The sequence below is a fragment of the Tyto alba genome, unplaced genomic scaffold (genome assembly GCF_018691265.1).
Source record: "Tyto alba isolate M040663 unplaced genomic scaffold, T.alba_DEE_v4.0 Super-Scaffold_18, whole genome shotgun sequence".
Classification (NCBI taxonomy): domain Eukaryota; kingdom Metazoa; phylum Chordata; class Aves; order Strigiformes; family Tytonidae; genus Tyto; species Tyto alba.
Genome location: NW_024881280.1, coordinates 11,544,950 through 11,571,271, shown reverse-complemented (window position 1 = coordinate 11,571,271; position 26,322 = coordinate 11,544,950). Strand labels below are relative to the sequence as shown.

General features: G+C 49.6%; 2 protein-coding genes across 7 annotated transcripts in view; one reads left to right on the top strand and one right to left on the bottom strand.

Annotated features, from left to right (window-relative positions):
• Positions 1-205: 205 nt before the first annotated feature.
• Positions 206-5,923, bottom strand: CCDC177 (coiled-coil domain containing 177). The gene is given in 3 exon segments (XM_042790574.1): positions 206-4,148; positions 4,150-5,080; positions 5,792-5,923. Coding segments are annotated over 2 exon segments (1,902 nt in total). The 5' UTR covers positions 5,073-5,080; positions 5,792-5,923; the 3' UTR covers positions 206-3,169.
• Positions 5,004-26,322, top strand: part of SUSD6 (sushi domain containing 6) — a 98,823-nt gene continuing 77,504 nt past the window's right edge. For 2 of the 6 annotated variants that reach the window (XM_042790575.1, XM_042790577.1), the window contains exons 1-2: positions 18,977-19,111; positions 26,190-26,276. The gene's annotated coding sequence lies outside the window, so the exon portion shown is untranslated. Of the gene's footprint in view, positions 5,105-7,385; positions 7,531-18,973; positions 19,112-21,705; positions 22,248-26,189; positions 26,277-26,322 lie in introns of those variants that run through there. The other 4 variants (XM_042790576.1, XM_042790579.1, XM_032984585.2 and 1 more) reach the window with 4 other exon arrangements.

Genomic DNA, 26,322 nt, shown 5'->3' with positions numbered 1-26,322 from the left:
TTCCCACAGAAATCCAGCAGTAAAGCTCCTTCTCAAATAAACAGAAGCATAAGCAGACCCAAGAAATACCTCTCATGCCTCCACCCAACTTGCTGACTTAATTTTCCATGCCACAGTTTTAAACAACTTATAAACTCCATTGACTTTCACAGACTTTGGACTGGAACCACTACAGAAATAAAAAATATCCATACACAGATTAATGTCTTTTGAAAAAAAATATTTTTTTCTTAGATTGCACATTCAGAACTTGAGCTGCACACTTCATGGTATAAGAACAGTAGTTTGCCAATCCAATTGCCACCATGTAGGTGTGTTTCAATTAGTTCGGCTGTAGCCTCAGGGTGTTAAAGTCAGCCAACAGCAGGAGATGGACCCCAGGTGTAATTACAGTCAGTAGCCAAGATGTGTTTCCTGGGCTGTAAAATGTTCTCGATCTACACTGGAAGCATCCCATCAGAGGGAGGTTTGGACAAAGCCTTCAGGTAGATTGCAGGAGACCTTTAGGGAAAAACTGCTGTTCCAGCTAGAGACCGTGTTTGCTCCTTCGCCCACCACATTTTGCCCTCTTTCTCATTTCCCAGCTCTCCCCATTTGCCCTCTGTTAAATGGACCAAGCAGTGAACTTCAACCACAGTGCGATGATGCGGGGAGCACGATCCCTCACACATGTGCTGGCAGGCCTTCTCTGCAGCCCCAAAGGCTGCAAACAAAACGAAATGTTGGCTGTGCTGGAGTCACTGCAGGTTTTACCCCAGCTCAAATGCTGCCAGGGAGCAAGGGAAGTTTTGTGCAGGCTGGATTTGGGCCACTGGGCATCTCTTTTCTAGGTCTTTGCAGCTACAAGGGCACACATGGACCACTGCGGTACAAACAACACATGAAGATGGCTGGTTTTTATCAAGGACCTTGTCCAGTGTTGCAGCAGGATTGGTTTCACCGTTCAGACCGATTGCTGTTTTGAGGATATGGGTGAGGGGACAGACTCCTAGCTAGAAACAGTAACGCAGCTGTCCTTCCCACAGCTACCGGTATTTTTAGATTTTGGTGTTAATGAGTGCTTTTCACCAACAGATATGTTTTATTTTAATAACCACTCAAATAAATAATTAATTAATAGTAAAATAGTACTTTGTGCTTTGTTAGCATCGTTTGTCCAAAGTCCTTGAAGTGTTTTGCCAAGCTGAGTGTTGCTATTTCCTGCGAGTCCCAGCAATCCTGAGAGTCTGACTCTGCTTCTGTGTATAGCGCCAGGAGCAGAGCCAGCCCCTGAGGACTTGCCTGGCGTTACACAGCGAGCCAATGACTGACGGAACAAACATCACCCAGGTGCCCCAATTCCTACTTTCATGCTGCCTGCCCTCGACAGCACCAATTGTACCATGATTCAAAGAAGAGCAAGTTCCATCAAAATCAAAGAAAATCCCTACTTGCTTCATTTTCAACAGTGTTTGTATAATGTCTCCAGCCTTGCAGGGCATCAGGGGGTGCTTGGCCTACTGTTGTTGCTGTTCATTTAACACCTTCCTTAAAGCCTTCTAAGAGGTTTTTGACCTGCTGTCACCTCCTGGGAAATTCTGGTAAGCAATCTACGCATGCAGGACTGCATGTCTGTGCCACATGTCAACCTTCTTCTGGTTTTCTCTTCTACTGTGTTGTACATCAGAGACATCCACAAGGAAACAAGATCCTGGCTGTTCTTGCTGCTTCTCCCCCATGCACCAGGTCCGATGCTATCACCACAGCAACCCAGCATGGCATCACGGATGGTGGAAGAGGGAGCTGGCACTGCCCAGGGCCAGAAAAAAACAGCAAAATGTGCCTGGCTTGAATGTGTGCTCGTAACTCCAACCCAGCAGAGAGAAAACATAGAAACCTGGAGCAGAACACTGTCTTACTTGAATGCTGTACATGGGGCGTAGGTAGGCTTTTCAGATTTCCAGTGCATTAATGGCAGGACTCTGTTCCCTCTAAATGGTATTGAGTTACAAAAAAGCCATGATCCTCATCTAAGAGAATCTGTAATATACCTTATTTTGTGCATCTGCTCTTTCTTGTGCCCTATATAACAATACAACTGTTAGCACCAGTGGACAGATAAATGCTGCCCTGCTCAGTAGGTGGTGATAAGAGCTGGGTGAACATCTCATTGTATGCAGCTCATAGAACTATTATGTTGAAAGGGACCTCTGGAGGACACCTGGTTCTACCTCCTGCTAAGGCAGGCCAAGTTGGGTAAGGTTGCTGCGGGTCTCCTTGTGTTTTGAGAGTTCCCGAAGGTGGCAATTTCTCTAAGCAATCTGTTTGCAGATTTCCATTTACAAATGACCCATGTTTTTCACAAAGACCAGATTCTGCAGGTTCATTCATTTTTGTACCTTTATGAACAAGTGGGTTTCATGGGTGCCTGTCAGTCTGTGGACTGCCCACAAACTTCTCTCCTTCTCCCCCTTCCTCCAAAAGAAAAGAAGAAATTGTACGGGTGTTTGTAAGAGGAACTTTGAAGGGAGAAGGAGAGCTGAGGACACCTGGGAGGAGCAACAGTTGCAAACAGCGAAAGTGAAATTGTGAGCACTTTAACAGCTTCTGACCAGCTCTGATCATAACATCTACTTACATGGTATTAAATCTTGATCTGTGCTTTCTCTAGCTCGGTACCAGCAGCTGGTGAGGGACATATGGCATTCTGTACTTTGAAAATGCAGTCCCGTAACTTAAACCAAGCTGCCTGCCACTCAAGCCAGAATTAGCTGGGGTGGGTTTGGTTCGTAGTCAGTAGTCTGTGTTGCCTACATTTCCAACTCCAAAGAGTGCAGCTGTAGTCAGCTCCGGCGTAGACAATCAATCGGTAACATACAGGCTTCTATCAGACTTCTTCTGCAGCCCTCTCTGAGAAGACGCGTGTGCTTGTGGGGTGGAGGACACAAAAACTTGCTTCCCCTCTGCAAAGGTGACCAAGGTCAGTCCTTAAAACATGCCCAGAACAAAACCATATTTTAAACAGTATGTGAAATAGCTGCCACGTTTTTGTGCAGTACCCTGCTCCCTCAAAATAAGAAATTAGGGTGGTTGTTGGTTGTTGTTTTTAAAATGTTAATGCAGAGGAGCTTTCTGATGTATTATGATGGACAACCGGTGATGGATCCCCACTCATCCATGACAAGATCTTTCACTTCTTATTCAGGTGGGCGTGCAGTTCTGCTTCCAAGGCCATCTTATCAAAGGTGCGCACGTTCGTCTCCTCCCGTACCTTTTCCCGGACATGGAAGGATGCCCGAGCGACAGACCTAGCATTTTCTAAGACAGTTTTCTTCTCCTTGAAGATCTGCTCGCTCCTCTCCAGCTTCCTCTCTATAGAAAGGAGGATCTCCCTGCGCCGTAAGTCCTCGTACTGTTCCACTTTTTGCTTGTTCATCTTCTGCACTTTCTCCTTCTCCAGACGGCTCAAGACCACCTTGCGGGCTTTTTCTTGGACGACCTCTTCGGCCACCTGGGCAGCATGCTGGAGCTTTCTCTCTGTCTCTCTAGCCAGGGCCTCCAAGTGCTCCTTCTGCTCTCTTTCCTTCTTCTCTGCTGCCAGTTTGGCTCTCTGGATCTGCATGTCCTCCCGCCTGGCCTTCTCCCTCAGCTCCTGGTTCCTCTTCTCCACTAACTGCTCATAGTTCTCCTGAGCCTTTGTCAAACTCATCTCCAGGGAGGCCTTCAGCATTTCCTTCTCTTCTGCCTCTTGCTTGGCCAGTTCCTTGAGCAAGGCTTCGTGCTTCAGCTTCTCTGCTTGGTTGAGCAGCTTCTTCTCCTTCTGCAGCTGCACTTCCTTCTTCTGCCTCTTCTGCGCAGCTGTGGACAGTTTCTCTTGCAGGAGTTGCTCCTCTCGCTCCCGGTGCTCCTTCTTGCCCGCCTCCTTCGCCTTCAGGTTGTGCTCTTGATGGAGCTTCTTCTGCTTGTCCTCCTGGACAGCCCTCTCCAGCCTTTCCCTCCGCAGCCGCTCCTGCTTCTCTGCTTGCTCCCGCCACCTCTCCTCGCACACCAGGCGCTGCCTCCGCTTCAGCAGGGCGGCTTCCTCCTGCTCCTGGCTCAGCCTCCCCCGCCGCTTCTCCACCTGGCTCTCCCACATCTTCTGGCCTTGCAGGAGGGCCCTCCGCTTCTCCTTCCTCCTGCTCCTTCCGCTGCTCTGCCAGGCGCCGCTGGCTGTCCCACTGCCGGTGGGCCGCCTGCCGCTGCTCCCGCAGGAGGCTGGCCTCCTGGTGCTTGGCGATCATCAGCGCCGCGATCTTCTTGTCCCTCTCGGGCACCTCCGAGAGACCCTTCCTCCTCTTCACCTCCTTGACGATCCTCTCCACCCTCTGGGCGGTCTGCGGCGAGTGGCTGAGGTCGCCCAGGCTGAAGCTGCGCCCCAGCAGGGACCCACCGGCGGCAGCGATGGCTGCCCCCCGGCCCCGGCCGCCCACCTTGCCCCCGCGCTCCCGCAGGCTCTCCCCGCTGTAGGAGGACGAGGCCCCCGACTCGGAGGACGTCTTGCCCCAGCTGCCCTCACGGCGCTTCTGCAGCGAGTCCAAGGAGTGGCTCTTGCCCTTGGCACCACCCGACGCCGTGGCCTTGCCCCCGCCATGGGGCCGGGGCGCAGCGGCGGCGGCGGCGGCGGCGCGGGGGGCGACGCGGGCGGCGGGCGAGGGCGGCAGGCTGCCGAGGGGGGCGAGGATCCGTCTCTTCTCCTCCCGGATAATCCTCTCCCGCTCTTCCCGGCACTGCTGCAGCTTGCGGCGGCGCTCCCGCTCGTAGGCCTCGTAGAGGCCAGCGGCCACCCGCATGGAGCGGCCGGGGGCCTCCCGCAGCAGCTCCCCCAGCGCTCGCGGCAGCAGCTCCACCGGCCGCACGGCGCAGCGGGCACAGGCCTCCAGCGACCGCGGGCTGGTCAGCACGTACCGGCTGCCTTCCGCCGCCGCGCAGTCGAAGTTGTACAGGTCCAAGTGCAGCAGAGGCGACTGCTCCCCGGTACGGGCCGGCTCGGCCGCCGCAGCCCCCCCGGGCGCCGGGCAGGGCTGCGGGGGAGGCTCAGCCGGCGGCTCCACCATGGCTCGGCCTGCAAGGGAGAGAGCGGCAGCAGGTGAGCGGGGCGCACGGTGATGGGGAGGGGGGGGATGACACCCCCCTTTTGGTCTCCCCAGGAAGGCGCAAGGGCAGGGCGGGCAGGAGGAGCCGGAGAGCGGGGTGGTGGGGGTCTGCACCGACAGGGGTGCCTGGGCTGGGGGAGTGCAGCCAGGGCGTGTTTGTGGGGGAGCAGGTTGAGTGGGGTGTTTGGGCGGGGGGGGGGGGGGGCTTTTGGTGGAGGGGGTGCGTGGGGCGGGGTGGTTTTGGGGTGAGGAGATGTGTTTGGGCAATCAGCGGGGGTGTTGGGAGTGTGTGCTGGGGCACGGGGTGATGGGGGAGTCGTTAGGGTGCAGGGGTGGGGGTGTTTGGGGTGACGTGGGGTGTGTACAGATTCCCTGCGGCACGTTTGGGCTCGTTTGGCAATGAATAGGGGTGCACGGCGTGTGTCTGGACCAGAGGCTGGGGGGTTTCGGGGGGTGGGGGGTGATCAGGCTACGAACGAGGATGCTGGCGGTGCACCGGGCTTGGCGGAACGGCGCGGGCGGGAGGGGCGGGGGGGGGGGGGGGGGGGCTGGGTTGTGAATGAGGATGGGGGTGCACGGGGGGAGTCGGGCAGGGCTGGGTGCGGGACCGGGACACCCCCCCCCACCTTCCCCGGGCTGGTACCCACGGCGCGGAACGGAGCCCCCCCCGCGGCACTTACCGGGCGGGCGCGGCGGGCAGCCCCGCGCTTTGTCTCGGTGCCGGCGGCTTCGGTGATCAGGCGGGCGGCGGCGGCGGCTCTTCCATGGCACCCCCGGCCCGGGGCGGCGGCACCGGCGGCCGCCCGCAGGCTGCGGGGGGCAGGCGGAGGCGGGAGCGGGGGGAACCCGCCCCGCAGCCCCGCGGCGGGGCTGGGCCGGGCCGGGCCGGGGGCAGCGCTGCTGCCGGGAGGGGGGTCCCGGGTCCCGCCCCCCCCCCCCCCCCCCGCTTCCCTCCCCTCCCCGCGAGGGGCTGGGCCGGACGCTGCTGCGGCGGGAGTGGCGCCGGGGCTGGCTGGGGCGGTGGGGACCCCGCATCCCTGGGTGCGCATCCCTCCATCCCTGTGTGTGTATCCCTGCATCCCTGCGTGCTCATCCCTCCATCCCTGTATGCTCATCCCTCTATCCCTGTGTCTGCATCCCTGCGTGCTCATCCCTCCATCCCTGCCTGCTCATCCCCCTCCGTCCCTGTATGCTCATCCCTCTATCCCTGTGTCTGCATCCCTGTGTGCTCATCCCTGTGTGTGTATCCCTGCATATCTGTGTCTGCATCCCTGCATCCCTGTGTCTGCATCCCTGCATCCCCGTGTGCTCAACCCTCCATCCCTGTGTCTGCATTCCTCCATTCCTGTGTCTGCATCCCTGCATCCCTGTGTGCACATCCCTGTGTCTGCATCCCTGCATCCCTGTGTGCACATCCCTGTGTTCGCATCCCTGCATCCCTGTGTGTATCCCTCCACCCCCATGTCTGCATCCCTGCATCCCTGTGTGTCCATCCCTCCAGCCCCATGCATGCATCCCTGCATCCCCATGTGTGTGTCTCTCCACCCCTGGGAGCTCATCCCTCCAACCCTGGGACCTTTCATGCACCTGCCCCTCCGCACATGCATCCTTCCCTGCAGACCTTCCCCATAGGAGCAGCACTTCCAGGGTTGTACCCCCTATTTTGCACTGTGCCTGCACACGAACAAGCCCATCTGTATTTACAGTTAATCTAAGCAAGGATAAAAGGGGTATAAGAAGGAGGAGGGGATGCTAACCCAGTTTTACAGATGGCAAACTGAGCCACAGGGAGATGAAGGTGCCTGCCTTGGGCCACCCAGGGAATTTGTGCCAGAGCTGGAAAGGAAAGGCATAGCTCTCAAATTTCAATTCAATGCAGTTTCCAGCCGTGAAACCCTATTCCCTTTAGTGATAATGCAAGCTATTGCTTGCTACAGGGATGTGTTAGGACCGACTGGAGTGATGTTATAGACAATACAGTACACCTTTTCAGGTACCCACTTTGAACATGCTGGTTGCAGTTACTTTGATAGATCCCTTGTTTCTACAGGGATCCCAGGCTCAACAGCCTCAGCGGGGTTAAGGAATGCCCTGCTCTAGAAGTACCATTCAGCAAAAGGGGGTCATTGCTGGTTGTGGAGCTGCAGAGCATCTGTGCCACATAGTGGAGCAACTCTGATTTTGTCAGGCAGAGGACAGTAGTAGCAAATGCACCATTAGCCACTGTGCTATGACTTCAGGGCTTTTCAGCAATTTCTTGTTTAACCTCTACAGGCACAGCTTAATCTGCTTTGCTTTAATAAGGAAGGACATGGCACTCTCCAGAGGACTTCTAGGATGGTCCAGGACAAGGATACAAAGCAATGGAAGGACCCAAGAAAGGCCTAGGGGATCCTTGGAGAAAGCTGAAGAGCTGCAGGTTGGTGGTGGTTTCATCTTGTACAGACAGAGAAACTGAATTGTGCTCATCCCTGTGCTGATGAATGCACACAGTAATGATGCATCCACAGCAAGTGGGCAGACTCTACCAATAAACCATATTGACTAATCTGATCTCATTCATTCATCATCATCATAGTCTGCAGGGGATGGTTATAAAGCTTGGTAAATAGTTATATGAAAAATCCTCGGGCCAGGGAACAGCTCTCTGCTGTCTGAAGAGCCCAGCTCACTGGCCAATGGGGCAAGCCATTAATACTAGCTGCAGCACCGCAGCTCTCAAGCCATGGCTGTGTTCCCTCCTTGTGGGAAGTATTAAGCTGGTGAGTGTACATGCCAGGTCAGGTGTGAGCTTCTCAGGGCTTTTGTCAGGTTGCTGTTTCAGCCTCCAGTGGGGCTGTATTTGGGCTCTGATCTTTCAGGTTTCCTTGTGGATCTTTAGGAGTCCCATAAGTGGTCTCCCAAATGCAATTGGAAGGGGAATTATCGGGAGATTTTTAGAAGCAGCCGAATATGACTTTAGGAGACATTAACACACATTATCCAAACATGGAGTCATATCCCTACCTCATCAAGACTTAATGAGATTTGGGATGGGGCAGGAGGAGATCTCTGGAGGACTTGAAGAGGGTCACTGCTAGTGAGTCATTTTTCCTACACACAATTATAAAACCTAATTCTCTGTTGGCTAGAAATGTCTAGGAATCTACGCATGCAGGCAGAGCCGTACTATAAGGTTACGCTCCTGCTTTAATAAACATTTCCCTTCTTTGCATTGCTGTTAATGATAGCAAGAGTTGCAGGGCAGTGGAAAATTAGGACTACAGATTGTGGGGGGTGGAAATACTTGTATCACTTCAGCAAGTTCTTCTGTATGCTCTTCATTGCACATATATTAATTACTTTCTTCCCACCCAGCTTTAAAACTGCCCATACCTGCGTTTTTCCTTGCTCTCCCCATGAGGGCTATTTCACAACCTACTAGAGCTCATTGGTAAAATGTTATTAGTTGCTTTCAGCTTTGCTTTTTCCTCTGTTTTATCTTCTGTAGTAAGTAATCTGCCTTCCCTACTGCTCGGGTTTATGCTTTACAAATGTTTGTAGACTGTTTCCATATCCCTTTAGAGCCAAGGGAAACATATTGTCATTGCAAATCAATCCCCTGTAGTTGCACAATGAGCTATCGCCTTTCTCCTGACCTCCTCCCAGTGTGTCAGGCTCTCCCAGTAGCTGCTGCTCTGAACTGAGCAGTGGGCTCCTGCCCAGCATTTACCTCAGTGCTGCCTGGCATGGAGTAGCTGTGTCCACAGTCCTGGTGCCAGTGCATTGCCTTCCTCCTCTCTAACATCTCCTCCTATCCCCTTCTCTAATTTGCGAGCTCTCCTAAGGTTTGCTCAACACAGTTTGACTTTCCAGAACTTTTCCCCTCTCTTCCCTGGGGAACATTAGTTGGCAAATTATCTCCTCCTTGCTAACTAGCTTTTGTTTTCCATGTTGAGTCCTGTCTCCAACTAATTTGCAATTTCTACTCTCTTTCTCACACTGTGTTTACACTGTTATTGGGAGGCCCCTGACCTAATGAGATTGTGTAGCTACACCAGCTCTCAGCCTACTCACTCCTGTTTAGACTCCTCCTGGTTTTACACCAGAATACTTCTGCTCCTTCCTGAGCCCTGGGGATAGGGGGAAGGTGACAGCCTTGGGGAGAGGAGAGTAAGGAGCCCTGTGACACAGTTTGTAGGCTACAGGCTGCTGATATCTCCCAGGCACAGTGTCCTCCTCTTCCTAGCTGCAGATGGAGTGCAGGCACCCGGTGCCCTCCCGAGGGGCAGGAGGATGAGCATGTCGGTCCCTGCCTCGAGGCAGCTCCTGCACCCCTCCCAGACACAGCAGAGCCTCTCCAGCACAGCCTTCCTCTGTCAGTTGGACGGTTTAAGTACTAGTTTAAAACTTTAGTGAGGCACTCAGTCTAAGGTCTCACTGATCCCCATCCCCATGATACCCTTGGTCCCTGCCTTCTAAACAGCCCCTTGCCACATGTTTACAGTCCTGCACATTGTTTACAGTCCTGCAGCCCCTCCACCTGAGATATTTCACAGTCCGCTCTGAGCTAATGCTGAATATAAAGTCCCATGAGACTTTACATGCCGGGCTTGCCTGGTAGCCAAGAACTGAAACTCAGTATGCCACGATGTCAGTGTAGCAACCTGACAAACTCCAAAGTCCTCCTCCAGGAGATTTCGGTGTTGGTTCCTTTTACCCACTCCTGTGCTTTGCCTTTGGCTTTTGTCACTCCCTGCTTCTGCTCTGCCCGCAGCCCTGGCACAGCCTGCCTTTCCCTTCCTCCGTGGGCAGCAGGATGGGCGTTTGCTTTCCTTCTGCTGCTGCTAGAAACGGCCTGCCTGGGAGATGCAGGAAAAGCCTCCCTCCTTTCGTGGGTCACAGGTGCTTTTCCGCATCCCCCTTGCCAGGCTGCTCCAGTGCAGTGAGCGCGCAGCACCCTGAGCGACTTCAGAGTAACTGCCCAAAGTCAAGGCACCGTCACCACCACTCACAGCCCGGAGGCTCTACTTAATGTTGTTATCTGTGGCTGGGCCTCAGCCTCTTCACAGGAGTCTCTAGAGAAATGGAGTTTCTGGCTGGGGCAGATGCGCAGAGCAGGGAAGCAGACAAGAGCTGGGACATGAGGAGATGGCTGGAGACGGCGACATATGGCGAGGGGCAATGCAGAGGTCTACTGCCAAAAGCAAAATGTTTGGCAGCCACTGAGACAGGCTTGCACTACAAATACTACATCCTTCACTCTAATTTAAAGCCAGAGTCTAAGGCCAGCACATGAACCGTGCTGACGGTGAGCTGTTATTAGTGTTCACCTTGCTGGGTGACACTATGGTGTGTGCTGTTTGTCTCACCAAAAACACTTGGTGCTCAGTAACGAAAAGATTTTGTTGGTCCCTGGCTGAAAGGATCTCCAGACAGTTGGTGCTCTCTGTATTAAGGACTAGCAGCTGTGTTGCTGCACGGAAGCTTTCTTGGCATCACGCTGAACAGCTCTCTACTTGGCCTTGTGCAAGTTTGGTACATCTGCAGTAGTCTTTGTATTTGGGTAAACCTATGCAGTTACCAGGGCTGTCTGCAAAGAATATGGTAGGCTGGCAGAGAAAATTTTGAAAACGAGGGAAAAAACCTTGTCAGTGCATATTTCCATGGAAACAAGTATAGATGTGAGAGTAGATTTTATTTGCTATTGGGGATATTCTGTTGTCAATGGTTATTTCTGGAGAAATTAGAATAACTGTCATATTTTGGCCCAAACCAAATCCAAGATGTGGCTGCTGAACCTCACGTACTCAGTTCTCCTGGTCAGGCTCAGCTTCTTATGGAGAGCACGTGGGGCATGAGGGAGCTATGGAGCCTTTGCACATGGTGAATCATGGAGGATAGATTTGGCCCTAGGGTCGCAGAGCAAACTTAAGATGAGGTAAATGAGTGCATGAATCACTCAGAAATTAGTATGAGGATGTCTTTCGTTATATGAGAGTTCAGACTACACCACTGGAGTGATGTGTGCAGGTCTACAAACTACATCTCCATGAGTTACTATCCATATACGAATAGTGCAGTGACCCAGAATCGTCTCTAATAAGCAAATGCCATTGAGTGTAAACTCAACAGGGAAGATTACATGCTAATGCTGGTTACATTTTCAGGCTGAAGCTGAAATGCAATTATGTTCCATTCATTTACTTGAAAACTGTTGGTTTTGAGCAAATGATCAGTCTTGCATGCCGCTTCAGTTTCCAAGCTGCGCTATTTATTCTAGCACAGCCTGGAAATAACAACGTGAAGCTGTTGGAGAACAGTGGGAAATATGGCATTGCTGGTGATGCTCTTCAGGGGGAGTAAAATGCAAAGTGTAATCAAACAGAAAAAAACGTTAGATTAAGACTGAAGATTCGCAATTCTTTTCATTTTAACTAATCCAAGGCATTTTTTGGGGGCTGAATAGTAAGATTCTTTTTCTTCCTGTATGATTTCTACCTTGACCACTGTATAGATTTTATCAGTTAGTTATTTTTAGGAGAGCTTCAAAATTCTCACATCACTCCTTCTTCCTCTATCAGAAACCACACCAAAACATAGTTTTCCAGGATATAGTATTTAATGTTCCAGTTTAATATAAGGTACTTTTGCATTCCTAGATTGTACTTGCTCTTGTCTGATGGTGCTGTGCCAAGGAGCTTGTAGGCAGAAAGAAGAGATTTGTTGTTTGCTTCTGCTCTCATCTGGGAGTGACGTGGAGCAGGGAGCATGAGAGAGGGGTCAGGAGTTGGGAGCTGGACCCTTCCTCACTTCGTTAGCAGTACACCCATGCGTACGGAGTGTAAAAGAGGTACAGGGATGCTTTGCACTCAGCCTATATTGATATACATTCCAGCCTGAGGCAAAAAGCAAAGAAGCGTTAAGCCCATGATGCCTGCCTCCCAGATTCAGAACTGAAAGACAAATATCACAGTCGTGGAGGCAGAGCGGTCACGCACAGGCAGAGCTGTGTCACGCACCCGCATCAGGCCAGCGGTGCGGTCGCCCAGGGCTGAGTTGCCCCTGCTGTTTTAACACTGTTTAACAATAACCTGAGCTACCGAGTCTGCCCTGACTACAGCTAAACCCTCGTATGAGTAATTCTGCTTAATTACAGGTGGATGTCTGCAGCTGAAGCCCACTACTCACAATGATAGGATTACATTTGAGTTCCTCAAAATGATACCTATATCTGTATGTTTAGAGTTTGGATAAACTCTATTATTCTTCTATAGCATGAACTGGGTTTCCCAATTCCTTAGGCATCAGAGAGCATCTGTCCTGAACCCCGGAGGCTGTAACAGCTCCAGTGTAGTTCAGATCCCATCATATGAATCCCATGTCATCAAAACCTCCATGGGAAGGGAAACTGTTCTACCTGAAGAGTGAGAGACTGCAACTGGAGACAGTGCCAAATAGGTTTTTCTTTTCCATTGGGCTGATATCTGGGAATAAAGGCAGCTGGAAGACTGCTGGAAGGAAGTCTTCCTAACTCTGATCATATTTGCAATCAGTTTTTATGCCAGATGTTGCCTCAGAAAATATGAAAGTCAGCAGACAGTAGTTTTAATATGCAGCTTTGCAACTTGAAAAGGGCTGAGTTTTTATCTAAAGGAAAGAAAATGAAGATTTACTGCTTCCTTGAGGTGTACAGAGTCACTGTATGTAGCCAAACAATGCAAAATCTTTGTGGAAAGAACAGATGGGAATCCAAGTTTATAAATGTTACAAAAACCTATTGTGTAACAGAAAGTCTTCTACAGCTACCTTCATTTTGAAGAAGAGATGCCTGACTTTCTTAATTTAATTTTCAAAACTGAGAATGAAAGAAGAAGCCAAGCGTAAATTGGGGTGCTTTTCACAGGAGATCCTGGAACATGAAGTTCTCTTTGGAAAGAAAGAAGGGCTGAGTACAATGGACGTTAGACAGGAACAGGTTCAGTTCTTCACTTTGTCACTTTTTTACCTAAATAAATGCTATGAGTGGGTATTTTTGGGATCTGGGCCTCCCTCTTCCATCTGTGAAGAGGAATAATAGCACCTTCCCTAAGCAGTGCATAGCCAATGTGCTAATGAGGCCGTATATTAAACATATTAGACAAATTTGGCAGCAAGAGGTTCTCAAGATGGTTGGAAGGTAATTTAAATTAATCATAGGATTTTACAGTGAAGGAGATCTTGTCCTTCAGCCTCTTTGAAACAGGATCCCTCAGACAAGCAAGAGGGGTTCCCCTGTACCTCTTTATTGTAGCACATAGGCAATGATACAGCTACTGTATCACTGAACAGATACTAAAGGGGGCAGGATGAATATTTTCCCATAGCAGTTTTGTAGAATTGGTGTTTCATATGTATGTGTATATAGGTCATATTCTGCAGTTTCTCTACTTACACTAAGTCTCACTAGACTCGGTAATGTGGGTTTTGTTGTAGCTTTTTTTCCTTCACCTCTCATGCTTTTTTAGCACAGTGTAGGGATGAGATTCGTGAGATGGTGCTGAACAACCTGTTAGAGGTCTGTGGCACTGCAGAACACCGTGGTGAGGTGCCCGTACAGGATGGTGGCTGTACAGCAGTGCTGTGCCCAGGCGGAGCCTTCTGCTGGGGCTTGGGTGCAGTTCCCTCGGACACGGGCCAGTGCTGTTTGCAGGGCAGCTCCGAGCTACCCTGTCCTGGTTTCGGCTGGGTCAGAGTTAATTTTCCCTCTTAGTAGCTAGAATAGTGCTGTGTTTTGGATTCAGTATGGGATTTGGTATAAGAACGCTGACAATACATGGATGTTTTCAGTTGTTGCTGAGAGATCAAGGACTCTTCGACTCCCCATGTCCTGCCCTGCAAGCAAGTGCACAAGAAGCTGGGAGGGAGAACAGCCAGAGCATCGGACCCAAATTGGCTCTTGAAATATTCCGTATCATGGAATGTCATGCTCAGTATATAAAGGAGGGGTGGCCGGGAAGGAGGGCGTTCTCTCTTGCTTATGGGATTGCCATTGCAGGACCTTGGTATTTTGGGATTGCTGGCCGGGAACGGGCTGGGTATCAGTTGGCGGGTGGTGAGCAATCACATTGTGCATTACTCATTTGTACTTTCTATTATTGTTATTGTTTTATTCTATTTCAATCCTTAAACTGTTCTTATCTCAAGCTACAAGTCTCCCTTTACCCCTTCACTTCTCTCCCCCATCCCCCAGGCAAGGGGAGGGTGAGTGAGTGGCTGAGTGGCATTTGGCTGCTGGCTGGTTCAAACCATGACATACCTGCATGAAGCAAACACTAAGGAGGTCAGTGTGATCTTCTGGTTTATTGGGCAAAGTGTGTCTGGCAGAGATGAGGGAGTACACCACTGGTTTGCAAGGTACCGAGGAGACCCTGTCCAGAACACTGCATGTTATTAGTGTTAGGAAATCCTGCAGGCAGGACTCTGGTGTTAAGAAAGATTAAATGGAGTTTGAGACAGCAGGGCTAGTTAGGATGCTCAGCGAACCAGTAAGTTAGCCTTAGGACTGGACAGTAAAAGCACTTCGATCTTTGAACCTGTAAAATGAAATTTGAGGCAGGATGTGGCAGACCTTTCAAAATACACAAGGGACCAGGCAACTTGCTCAGCCAGTGCCTTTCATATATCCTGCATTTTACTGTGCTAACCCAGGGGCATGTCACAGTCAACCATAGAAAAGCAGGCTCTGAAGAAACTGCTCCTGTGAAAACCAGGGTGGTTTGGTTGTTGACTTCAACATGAGCAGGACCTACAGGAAACTCCCTATTCCTTTCTCTGAACATTTAGCCCTTAAGTGAGGTGGAATTAATACCATTGTGCTGTGTGGCTTGAATCTAGCACAACTGGAGCAGAAGTCAATTTGCTGTATTTGAAAGAAAATTAATTAAGGCCTCGTTTGTTTCCCTCAGAGAGAAAAGCTCTGGGTAGTTTCCAGGAGATGATTTTTTTTTTTTTTTCCAAAGCTTCTTTGGTACAGGTCCATATGTACAGAACGAATGTTGTACAGCTTCAAGCCCCCAGCTCCAGGCTGTGAGCTGGGTCTTCTGGCTCCCATGACGGCGTGTCAGCCTCAGTGGCTGCTTCACAACTGTGCACTGCATTTCAAGTCACAGAAAGGAAAATTATCTCAGTGCTGTGAATATTGGCAGTACTCCAAGAAGGGAAATGTCATGGCACGAATGATGCTCATAGCCTGGTTTAGCCTCACCTGTCCTACATCAGCTGGCTATGAACTGTGCAGAGAGAGGGCTAGAGGGATTTAGAGATGAGAGGCTCAGCATCATCCTTCTGCCTCTGGAGAGCAAGGTAGGAGTGTGGATGGTGTGCCAAGACTTCTGTTTTATGGTTGTTTTTCCCGTGTTGCTTCAGCAGTCTTTTGGAGATGAGCTTCTCTATTTACATCTACTCTGATTATTGATAAATGAGTAATGCCCTGCTAAACGTGAAAAATGTGCATGGGTTCCAGTGTATGATCCTGGAAGTGTAACCAAGGTCTGGGCAGAACAGGAGATGTGTGCAGAAGGAAGTGGGAGAAAACAAAACAAAACTGGAGAGGTAAACTGTACAAGAGGCTAGTGGGCTGTGGGGATTTCAGGAGCACTTGAAAACTGATTTACTGCTGCACAAGTCTCACTTCAAACAAGTCGCCAATGAATAGGTCACATAGGTGTTATCAGCAAGAAGGCAAAGGAGCAAGAGTGTGCGTGGCTGTCATGTACACCCAAGCGGGAGATGCTGTTTGCTAGAGTCATGCCTGGCTGCTGCCAGCTCCGAGGAACAAAAAGGCACCTCTGGTGTGATGCCAGCTATCTGCTTTCCCTCCAGAATCTGGACATGGGGGGGTTGATGGAAACAGCCAAAGGTGAGTACCTCTCCTGCATCTTAATAGTAAGAGTTTCAGAGCTGGCTCAGAGAAAAGGTTTGTGAGGGACCCTGCTAAAGCCAAAACGTCTTTGGTGGCTGAGCTGGGTGCTGAAGGGTCTCTGCAGCAGCTTGTTCTCGGAGTGAAACTGCCTCAGCCTTTCGGCTTGCTGGCCGGGCAGCTCCGCGGAGCAGGGAGCAAATGGCACGGAGCAGGTGCAGCACTCCCTCCTTGCCTGCAGGAGCACATAGCACTGGGGAGGAGGCCGTCACACAGGGTGGTAACATTACCAGGGCTCCTGGGCAAGGATGGGTTGTGTGACAGCCTGAGGTAACATTATCTCTTAGGCTGTTTTTTTATCCTCGGATGGTGCTTAGACTGTCATGAAGCCTTTTCCAGCTGAGCACTACCATCAGGAATCATATTTTATCTGTGGCTTCTCTCTCACAAGTAAAATTAACTTGAAATTGGGGTCATGTTAGGTATGTGGCACCTGGGCAGACATTGGTAACCTGTGAAGTCCATCATGGGATGGGCGGGTGTATGTGTGAAAGGAACCATTGGTTTTCACGAGGATGTGAAGGGCTTTCAGCAGTCGGAAGGAGAGGATAATAATTTCATGGCTGGGATTAAAAAGATGTTTCTTTTATCTGAATAATCCAGTAGCAGGTCTGGTTCTGGAGAGCAGCAACTGTCCCTGTGGGGGCCTATCAAGGCATGCAGAACAGTGTTCGTTTGCTGTGCTAGGAGAGATGCTTTGTACTGCTGTAAAATGGGGCTTCTCTGGCCTGGCCTCCCCTGCCACCCACTGCTGCAGGGGACTGGGGCGAAATGCAACGTGGGGTGCCCCACTGCTCCCATGTATGGGTCACCCTCTTCCACTGCCCTCCTGCAGCGAGTTGGAGTCTGACTAAATGCCTGTCGGCGTCTCTGCCAGTTAGGAGCACATCGATGGGCTAAGTGACAGTAATACTCATTCTGTGGAATAAAAACAACATCCGTAACCACTGGATGAGAAATTGTTTAATCAGATGAGGCTGCACGAAACAAACATGCTTTGACCTTCCGGTGAAGTTTAGCAGCTTTCTTGCTTTAAAATTTCCGCTACCCAAAATTAAATGTTGCAATTAATTATTTATTTTCATTTCTACTGAAGCAACCTGAAAGCCTTTGAACATCAGTGAAATTGTGACAAAATACCTGGGTTGAGACCATCAGCTTTCTGCCTGGGGAAGAGGCGCTGTGGTGGTGGCAGCTCCTGATCTTCCTTTACTGACATGTGTAATAAATGGAAAATATTTCACGTCCCTGTTCAGAACCTGGAACCTGAAAAGAATGGAACTAGTAGTTCACAGGCACTGGGCTGAGGAGAGAGAAGTAGCTGTTTTGGGGGCAGTCGGTGGTATTTACTTCCTCTGAAGCATCGGCGGTTGGCTAATGCTGGAAACAGGATATTGAATTAGATAGATCAGTGGTCTGATACAGTATGGAAGATCTGATGTAAAAGACATTAGTTAATGTCTGTGTGATACTTTAGACACATAAGATAGCCTGTAAATGCTGATTTCTGTGACTCCACGATACACTAATGTGACTGTGCTTGTTTTTTTTGTTTATCTGGGGCCACAAAGGAAGAGCATAGTGGTTCTTATTATGGCTTGATACAGTTATAAAGAAAAATATGTATGAATGAGAATTAAGGAAACAAGGTATCGTATAAAAATTAAAAAGTGTACCTCTAGATATTTTAAAACATTAACTGGTTGAACCCAAAAATGTGAACCAGTCCGCAGTGAGAGGCCATCCTAGTGAGGATTTGCCAGGAGTTGCACCTTTCTGTGTGCATTAACGCCGGGAGCAGCGTGGCAGACTGCTCACAGCTCCTTTCTTTCAGAAGTGTGTGGGTTTTCAGAACTTTTCCTCCAGGTCCAGGGGAGCTGTGCCAATCGGTCAAACCAGAGCAAAATGCAGAGGTGGAAAGGACAGAGTGAAAATACTGGCCCATGTCCAAGATTTCACAAAAAGAGCAGCTGTGTGAATCGGCAGGTTTGTGTGCAGCTCCAGCTCCCACTCTCTTCCTTCCTGCCTTCAGGGCATGTTTTCCGGATGACCACGTAGTTTTTTCCTGCTTTTTGGTTTTGAAGAGCTCACAAGGGGGGTATTTATAGGGAATGTTTTGTCATGCACCGCATTCATCTACATCCAGTCAAGCGACGGTAAGCCATTTCGATAGCCCGTTATGGGCTTTTACTATGAATGATCACTGCGCTGTTGCAGAAAAATAGGGAAAGTAAACTTCCCTCCACCTTTGCAGTAGAGCCACATATGCTTCCGCCCCCATATAAGAGGGAGAGCAGCTCGCTCTCCGTGGCAAGATATGAATAATGTAGCAGATCTATGTAAGTGCTAATTCAAGGAAGAGAAAGGCAAGCAAAGAAAGAGATCTTTCTTGATTCCCTGCGTGCACTGTTGGATACTGAAGTGCTGTCGTGGGAGAGGCGGTAAATGGCCGATGAAGGAGGCGGCGAGGAGGTGTAGAACTTCCCCCTACACCTGCGTGCGCCAGACCCCGGTGTGGGTCTTGTTCCAAATGCTGGGGGCTCGCCAGCACGTCAACCGGGGAGACGGGGCGAGGAACGGGCTGGCGGAGGGGACGGCAGCTGCTGAGGGGGGGCTCGGGGTGGCTTCGGTGCCGCTGTGCTCGGTGGCTGGGCCCTGCCCCGGCGCGGCTCTGGGTCACGGCCGCAGCGAAGGCGACGGGAGACGAACCCCGGGGCAGCCGCCGGTTAACGGGGCCGCGCGCACCGCAGCGCCCCCCACCGGCCGTGACAGCACACCCCCCCCCCCGCGCACCCCCTTCTCCGCCGGCAGCGGCGGCCCCTTTAAGGCCGGCCCCGCCCCTCCCCGCGCGCCCCGGCGGGGCGGGGCCTGGCGGGCGGCGGCGGCCGGGGCGTTGGGCGGGCGAGACACCGGGGCGGCCGGGGCGCGCGGCCGCCGACCTTCAGCCGCGCCCCCCCCCCCCCCCGCCGCCGCCGCCGCCGCCCCCCCCCCCCCTCACCCCTCCCACCCACCGCCCCCGCTGCCGCCCCGCCGCCCCTCCGGACATCGCCCAGCGCTCCCGGTGAGCCGCCCGCGGGGGAAGGGGGGTGCGCAGCCCGCTCCGGCAGCTGCGGGGCGCGGAGGGAGGCGAAGGGCGGGGGGGGGGGCAGCGGCCTGGCCGCGGAGGCCGGCAGCCGGGCCCGCCGGCGGCTGAGGCGGAAGGTCGCGGCGGCGCTTCCCCGGGTGTGGCTGCCGGCCCCTGCGCGCGTGTCCGGGGGGCTGCGGCGGGAGCCCCTTCCCCGCCCCGGGGCGGGGGGGGGGGGGGGGGGGGTCGGCGCTGGGGTTCCCAGCCGGGCCCGTTACATAACGTCACCTGCGGTGCCCACGGCTCCCTCGCGTCACGGCGGCGTCACATTTTTCGCCCGGGTCTGCGGTCTCCGGGGCGCGCGTTCAGGCTTGTGGATCCTCTCGGTGTGGGGTGAAGCTCCGGGGATTGAAAAGCCCCCAGAGCGACAGCGGGACCCGCTCCGCGCCCTGTTGCGTTTTCCCCTTAGCAGGGCTTGTGGGCGTGTGGAGGGACGCGGGGAAGTGGCGTCCGGGGTGAAGGTGCTAGCGCAGGCACTGCTGCGGGTGGTTGAACGTGAGAAACTTTGTGTTCGTTAGGGCTTCCCCCTTGCTTTCTGATTTATGGTGCCTTAACGGTGCCTAGAGGTCAGGGGTTCCCTGGCAGCTCTGTACACGGGTGCAGTGCTGAGGCTGAACCTTTGCGTGGGCTTAGTAAATCTATTGTAAATCCCCAGGAGGGTCCGAAACTCAAAAATAGCCACAGTGGGCTTTTGAGAACTGAAAAGTAGTAACTGTTTTAAGTATTCCTAAAATGGAGTAAAAGGCAAAAAAATTCCATTATAAATGGTTCTTATTTCTAGTATATTAATGAAGTGACACATTTTTTTCCCTCATCATCATAGTGTTCTTTTAAACGGATTAATGCAAATACAGTGGTTTCAAGTGGCCTTATTCTCAGGGGGGGTTAAATTATTGTTGGGAATGGACTTAACCTCAGTGTAGATCCGGTGACACAGATGTTGTTGGGTGGAAGGAGATGAGGGGAAGCAAACGTATAAATTAAAAATATCCTGAAGTCGTCTTTGGAACGCTAGAGAGCTAAACCGAGCTGATGGACAGAGAGGGTTTTGCACTCGCCTGGTTGCGCTTCCTAGTGGCTTTTTGTGCGTGTGCCCATAAATGCTATTATGTAATGGTGCTTCTCCTGACAGGAGTCTATTGTCACCGTAATTCCTGAGGTTTCTGGAGCAATGTAGCTTGTTCAGGAGAGTCGTGGTCAGAACAATGGGAAGAAAAGTTCTTAGTTCTTAAGAGGATGTTTTAACCTATTTAATTTTTCATGTGGTAGGACTAAGCTCAAGACATCTGGATCTCTTCCAGAGTATCTTTGCTGTCCTCTGTTTGTTGTTCAGCTTGTCTTTCTTTTCTAGGCTGCGCTATAGATATCAGGCACCAGCTTGCCGCTTGCATCCTGCGTCAGAGCTGGGAAGACACTGCCTCGCTCCTTTAATAATAACAATTTCTATACTTTTTTTTTTCTCCTCTGAACAGAGCAGAAGTGGCATAGTTATTTTCAGAGCACTTAACTGTTGCTTAGAAAACAAAAATATTTGAGATAATGGGGAAAGGGGACTCTCCCCAGTCTGCATCTCTAGTTAGAACTTGTCTGTATACATCAAAGGGAGGCAGAACGCCTAAGCAGACAGAGAATTTGCATACTGAATGCCAGTGCTCTGAGGATCAGTGCTTTTGTGTCTGCAGTTTATCGTGGATTTTATCCACTGCCTCCTCTCCAGGTGTCTGTCCTGCATCTCTGCAAGTCTGCCTTCTTCTTTTTGTGCCACGCTATTTTTTGGGAGTATATTTCTATGCAGAGGGAATAATTCTTTCCAGTATTGTAATCTGCTGGCCAGTTGTGGCTGTTTTACAGATCATATTTCTGTCTTTTTATAACTTGCGTGTTGTTTCTGGTAGTGATTCTATAAGGAAAACCTGGGGAAGAAAATAACTTTTTTTTTTTGTTCTTGCTTGGAGTTTCATCTGTCCTCTTAAATTGGCTTGTCCTGATACGTATACGAGTGTTTTCTGGACCACTAGAGAAGAGAGTACCACCTGAAAGTAGGAGGATATGCTTCCTTAAGGGGCCCCTGGGATGAAGGAAATATGCCTGAAAGACCTGCAACCTAATCTAACTAACCCTTAGAGTTGAAGATGATTGTTTTCACTTGGTGGTGTTGCACCTCACTGTAGAGCGGAGTAGCACATGACAGGGGAGCCGCAGCCTCCTCTTGGACAAGTCATTGTCAAAACCCAGGTGCCCCCCCCCTCGTGTTCTTACTTTAAAGGTTTTTTTTTTTTCATACGCAGATGGTTCAGTGAGGTCTGTGAAAGTACTGAACTGAGGCTGAAAATTTCCCAATCACGTTATTACTGTAGCAGAGATGTTAGTTCTGTCACCTTCTCTTGGCTTGTCATGCAAATTGACCACCTGTGGTCTTTGAGGAGGGCCCAGTGTCCTTGAGTTGTTCAGTGCACCCTGTCTCTGCTGAAACAGTTTCCGGACAGTTATCAGCAGAGTTTATATTTAGTGCAGCACGTGAAGGTGGACTGAAATGGCTGCTTGAGCTCATGAGCTGCCTAGAGAGTCAGTGAGCAGTGGTTACTGAAGTCACTAAATGTGTGTCCTGCCTGTAGTGCAGTGATTTTTGATGGGATTATTTCTGTCCTGTGATCATGGTTGTTTTCATCTATTTTATTCCTGCCTGGAGGATTGTTTCAGCTCTTGGTAAGAGCTGTCTGCAGTGCTCTTAACCTCAGCTCCTCAATGGTGCAACATTTTAGCTGCAGACTTGGGTTTCTGTGTCTGTGGCTGTTCCTGTTTCATCACTTCTGCTTTTTATCAGTGTACTTGCTCACACCACAGCCATCTACTGCGATACCGCCCAAATACATCTCTTGCTTCTTCTGCTTTCATGAGAAAACAGATGTACGCTGCTAGGCTCTGTCAGTCCAAGAAGGTTTGATGCTGCACACCAGAGCCTTGTGTCAGGCTGCTGCTGTCTTCTTTTTGCCATTTTGGAAAGTTACATCTCTTCTTGCTAACCTGAGGCCCCCCTGGAGAAGCCCATTGCCTGGTGGTACCTCCATGAAAGGTCAGTAGCGCTTCGCAGTCTGGTCCTGTTGTGCACTCTGCCTGGTACAAGGGCTCCCCGCAGCTCCCCTGCCCTCTGAGCTGCTTGGCTGCTATAACCAGCTCATCCCAGCTGATCAGGCTTAGCTGGGAGAGAGGAGATCTTTCACTGGCAGGGCTGGGCCCGCTTGCCTGAAAGACGGAGGGGCATGGGGAAGGGGGCAGAGGCAGCAGGGATTGAATTCTGCTTTAGGAGTATGTAAATAGAAACAATAAGGTGGTTCCTAGAACAGGAAAAGGGGAAACTTAACCCATATGTAGCAAAGATGCTTGCTTATAATGTGGTATTGGTTACAGTAGATTTCTCTTGCCAGAAATGCAGTAGTCTGTAATTATGTTTACCTAGTTGTCATGACAAGTGTCATGTCTTTAGAAATGCCATCATATATGTTTAATCTCTGTTATGAAGCTGTTCTGGGTACAAATGGAATTACTTCAGATGTAACGATTTAACCTCCAGCACAGAGAGTGGTAGTTAGGGACAGGTAGATGACTTCTGTGAAGCACTCTGTCTTTGCAGGTCCTTCTGGCTTTGCTGTTCTCTGGTTACGCAGACAGTATTTTCCTTGACTCTGCTAGCAGGCTCCTTTGAGCAGCTGCAAAAATTGATTTTAAGTTTAACCAGTGGAAATGCTTCCTATAAATTTCAGGAAGCAAGCTTTTGTGTGTAGCCAGAAATATTTTCACCTACCACTTGTATGCTGTTTGTTTTGTTACTGAGCAGTGGCAACTAGTGTGCTCGCAGAGGAAGCTTACTGTTGTCGCACGGCTTGCTTTGTGATGCAGTCTGCAAAATTCAGACTGAGCCTAGGGATGCTAAGAAGAGACCAGTGGAAGCCTGGCCTGTTGTTTGCTTGCTTATTTATTTTAAACTGATGATATTTGTGTGTGATAATTCAAGACAGTTTATTAAGGAAGCTCACGGTGTTGAAGAGCCACAGGACTAGAAGTTAGAGGTATAAAACCCTTACCTCTTTCCCACTGCTTTGGTTATCCCCTTCCCCCAGCTTATGGCTTTCTCTGCCTGTGTGTTGAGCAGCGGGCAGTCTCCCAAAGCAGAGCATGCACTGAGAAACTTCTCTACAGCACAGGGGGTTGATGTGTCTCCTGTCACTCTGGTGATTCCCTGAGGGGAGCTGCTATCCTGGCAACCAGCCCACCCAGCAGCAAATTTGCTTCCTGGTATTAGTGAGTGTTAAGTGGGGTGAGTTAGTCATCACCTCTGCAGCAGTAACCTTGTAGGCAACATAACGTTCAGCTTTTGGAGCTGGTAGAGCAGTGTAAAGGGAAACTGGCTTCTGGAAGCACTTTTATATAGAGAATGAAACAGTGCATTGTATTTTATGCAATAGATTAGAATGGGCTTTCTGTCCAGCGGTGTAAACTCAACTCACTTGCCATAGGAGTGACTTCCTTGTAGGTGTTTGAACTTTGCCAGGCTGAGCTGTGCACCATTTTAACCTCGTGCTCAGAAGTGAACCAGTTCAGTGCTCAGTGTCTCTGTCCTGTAGCTTCCTCAGCTCCAGAACCATTTTGAAAACTTTTTCCCCTCAACTCATTTTCTTTCTAGTTTAAGTGTAGCTGTGGTTTGCTGTTGTTCCTGGGTTTTCCTTCCATTGGTTTAATGGGATTTTGTAATAAGAAGGGTGGGATTTGAAAGAATCTCTGATCAAAACCAAGTTTGCATCTTGTTTGGGAATGAAGATAGATAAGAAATTATGTTGGAGTATTGGATCTCTTACTGCAGGACCTAAGGCAGCATAAGTTTTAAGAGGGAAATTGTTGATACATCAGTTTTGTTAAAAAACAAAGCAAGACACAAAACCAAACCAAACAAAAATAACCCCAAAGCCAAAAACATCCTCCCAGCCCCAACCCCCCAACTTCTGTAAATGAGCTTGAGTGATGTTCTTATGCTACATAAAAATACAGGTCTTTCAATAGCTGAATTTGCAACTTAATTTTCAACAGTAGTTGTTAAAGGCAACTTGCTTTTAAAGGAGATATGGTTGGTATGTGTAGTTTTAAATATATAGATTAGCTAAGTGCTTGAACGTCTCTGACCTATTTAAGATGTTGGGGTATTTTTTTCTTGGTAAATAACTTCCGGAAAGTCTTCAAGGAGTAGATATTGAATCAGCCCACACTAATACAATTATATTGTGGGATGTGCCAGAATCTCCTTTGGGTATTGGAGCCCATTTGTGCCAATCACTCTCACAAGGTATTTTATTTGTTAGACCTAGTAAGGTGCTCTTATATTAATTAAAACTCCTTCAGATGGGGTGGGGGGGAATGGTCAAGACGCATACTGGGTACGTGTTGCTCTCTAATGAGCCAAAAGGCAAAAGAAATTTAATGTGCAGTGAAGAAGACTTAACTGTAATTTATTGTTGTCGGCTGTGTGGGGATTCATTACACTTGAAAGCTAAGACAGAAACTGCCTCCAAAATAGCCTGTGTAGGTTATCTTTTGGTGTTGGTACATGGCCTGAGGAGGATCCCTTCTGTGCCAAAACACCAGCCTGGAAGGGTGATTGACATCTCTGCTTTTCAAGAGAAGTGTCAAAATTGCAGAGCATTGCTCAGAAGGTATGAAAGCTTCACTTTGCCATCTGCTGCCACATATGCCACTGGCGACCCTGTGGCCATGTGTGGGATCATTCTGAAACCTTTAAACCTAGCTCCTCTCCGAGGGCCCCTCACTCCTTTTGAAAGTCCAAAAAGGGCATGCTGCTTGCTTCAGGAGAGGGAGGCTCCTGTTTTCCCCTTAGGAAAATCTAGTAGTACGTATTTATAAACTAAAGCTTCATTGCAGAGCTGTGTGATCCTGAAATGCTGCAAACTGTGCAGCAAAAATATGCTGAAGACTCATTGCAGGCTTTGCCCTAGTTTTGTGAGCAGAGACTATAAAACCATACAAGCCTACTAACAGAGATCCATTAAAAAACACTTCATGGATATGGGGAGCAAGTTTGTATGATCAGGGTTGTGTCTTTTGGTAAGTGCATAATTAAGTTGAATGAGAGACACGAAGAGGAGTTTGCCAGGTTTACTTTTAATTTTATTGTCTATGAGAACTTCCATCTCAAGTCTGTTTCTGGTTTGCTGTGTTGCAGGGCTTGCACACCTTAGACTCAAAAAGCTGACATTTAAATATGACAATGGAATGTTTAACAACAAAGGAGATCTTTAAGCAGGCTAGACAAAAATTCCTTTCAGCTGCACAGCTTTTACTTTCAGTTTTGGATGACCAGTTTTCCCAGTTCTCAATTGGTTGCTGTGCTTGCTGAAGTGGAGAAGACTACCTTGTTAATAGCCACATTTTAAACATGCCTGTGTTTTTTTGGACCATAGAAATAAATTTCCTTTCTCCTATGCTTGTTCAGGAAGTATGCAGTATTTGTGATTGCTAGATTTTTATTTGTAGAAACGTGTGTATCTGATGGCTGGACTTGATGCAGTTCTAATCTGTGTATTTCAGGTTAATTTCTCAGAAGTTTCTGTCCCATTGATTAACAAAAAAAAAAAAAAAAAAAAAAAACCCACCAAAAACAAACCAAAACCCAAAACACCAAAGATTGAATGCTGCTGAAAAAAGTTTTCAGTAGCATTCTGCTATGCATGAAACTGATCTGTTCTCTTATACTTGAGATTTTTAAATGGAACGTGTGAGGGTAGTTTTGAATATTCTTTGGTTTTGAGTAACTTGTGCAGTGTATCTCAAACGCAGATCTGGATTTTGTGGGTAATGTCTGTACCTGAAGCACAGCTGTGTGCCTGTGTTCTACAAACATAATAGAGCTGCCTCTACCCCTCAGCCTTCTGGCTCTTCTATGTGACAGAGTGCCATTCTTATCCCCTATGTACTCCCAGCTAATACTTACTTTTTTGTGCATTCCTAGGTGTGTAAATCAACCGATCATCACTGAAGCATCACTTTAATCATACTTACTTGACAACCATTGTATGCCAGCTTGTATTAACACCAGGTAAGATGAAGGCTAATACCATTGCTTTATTTTTCCTGACTCTTTG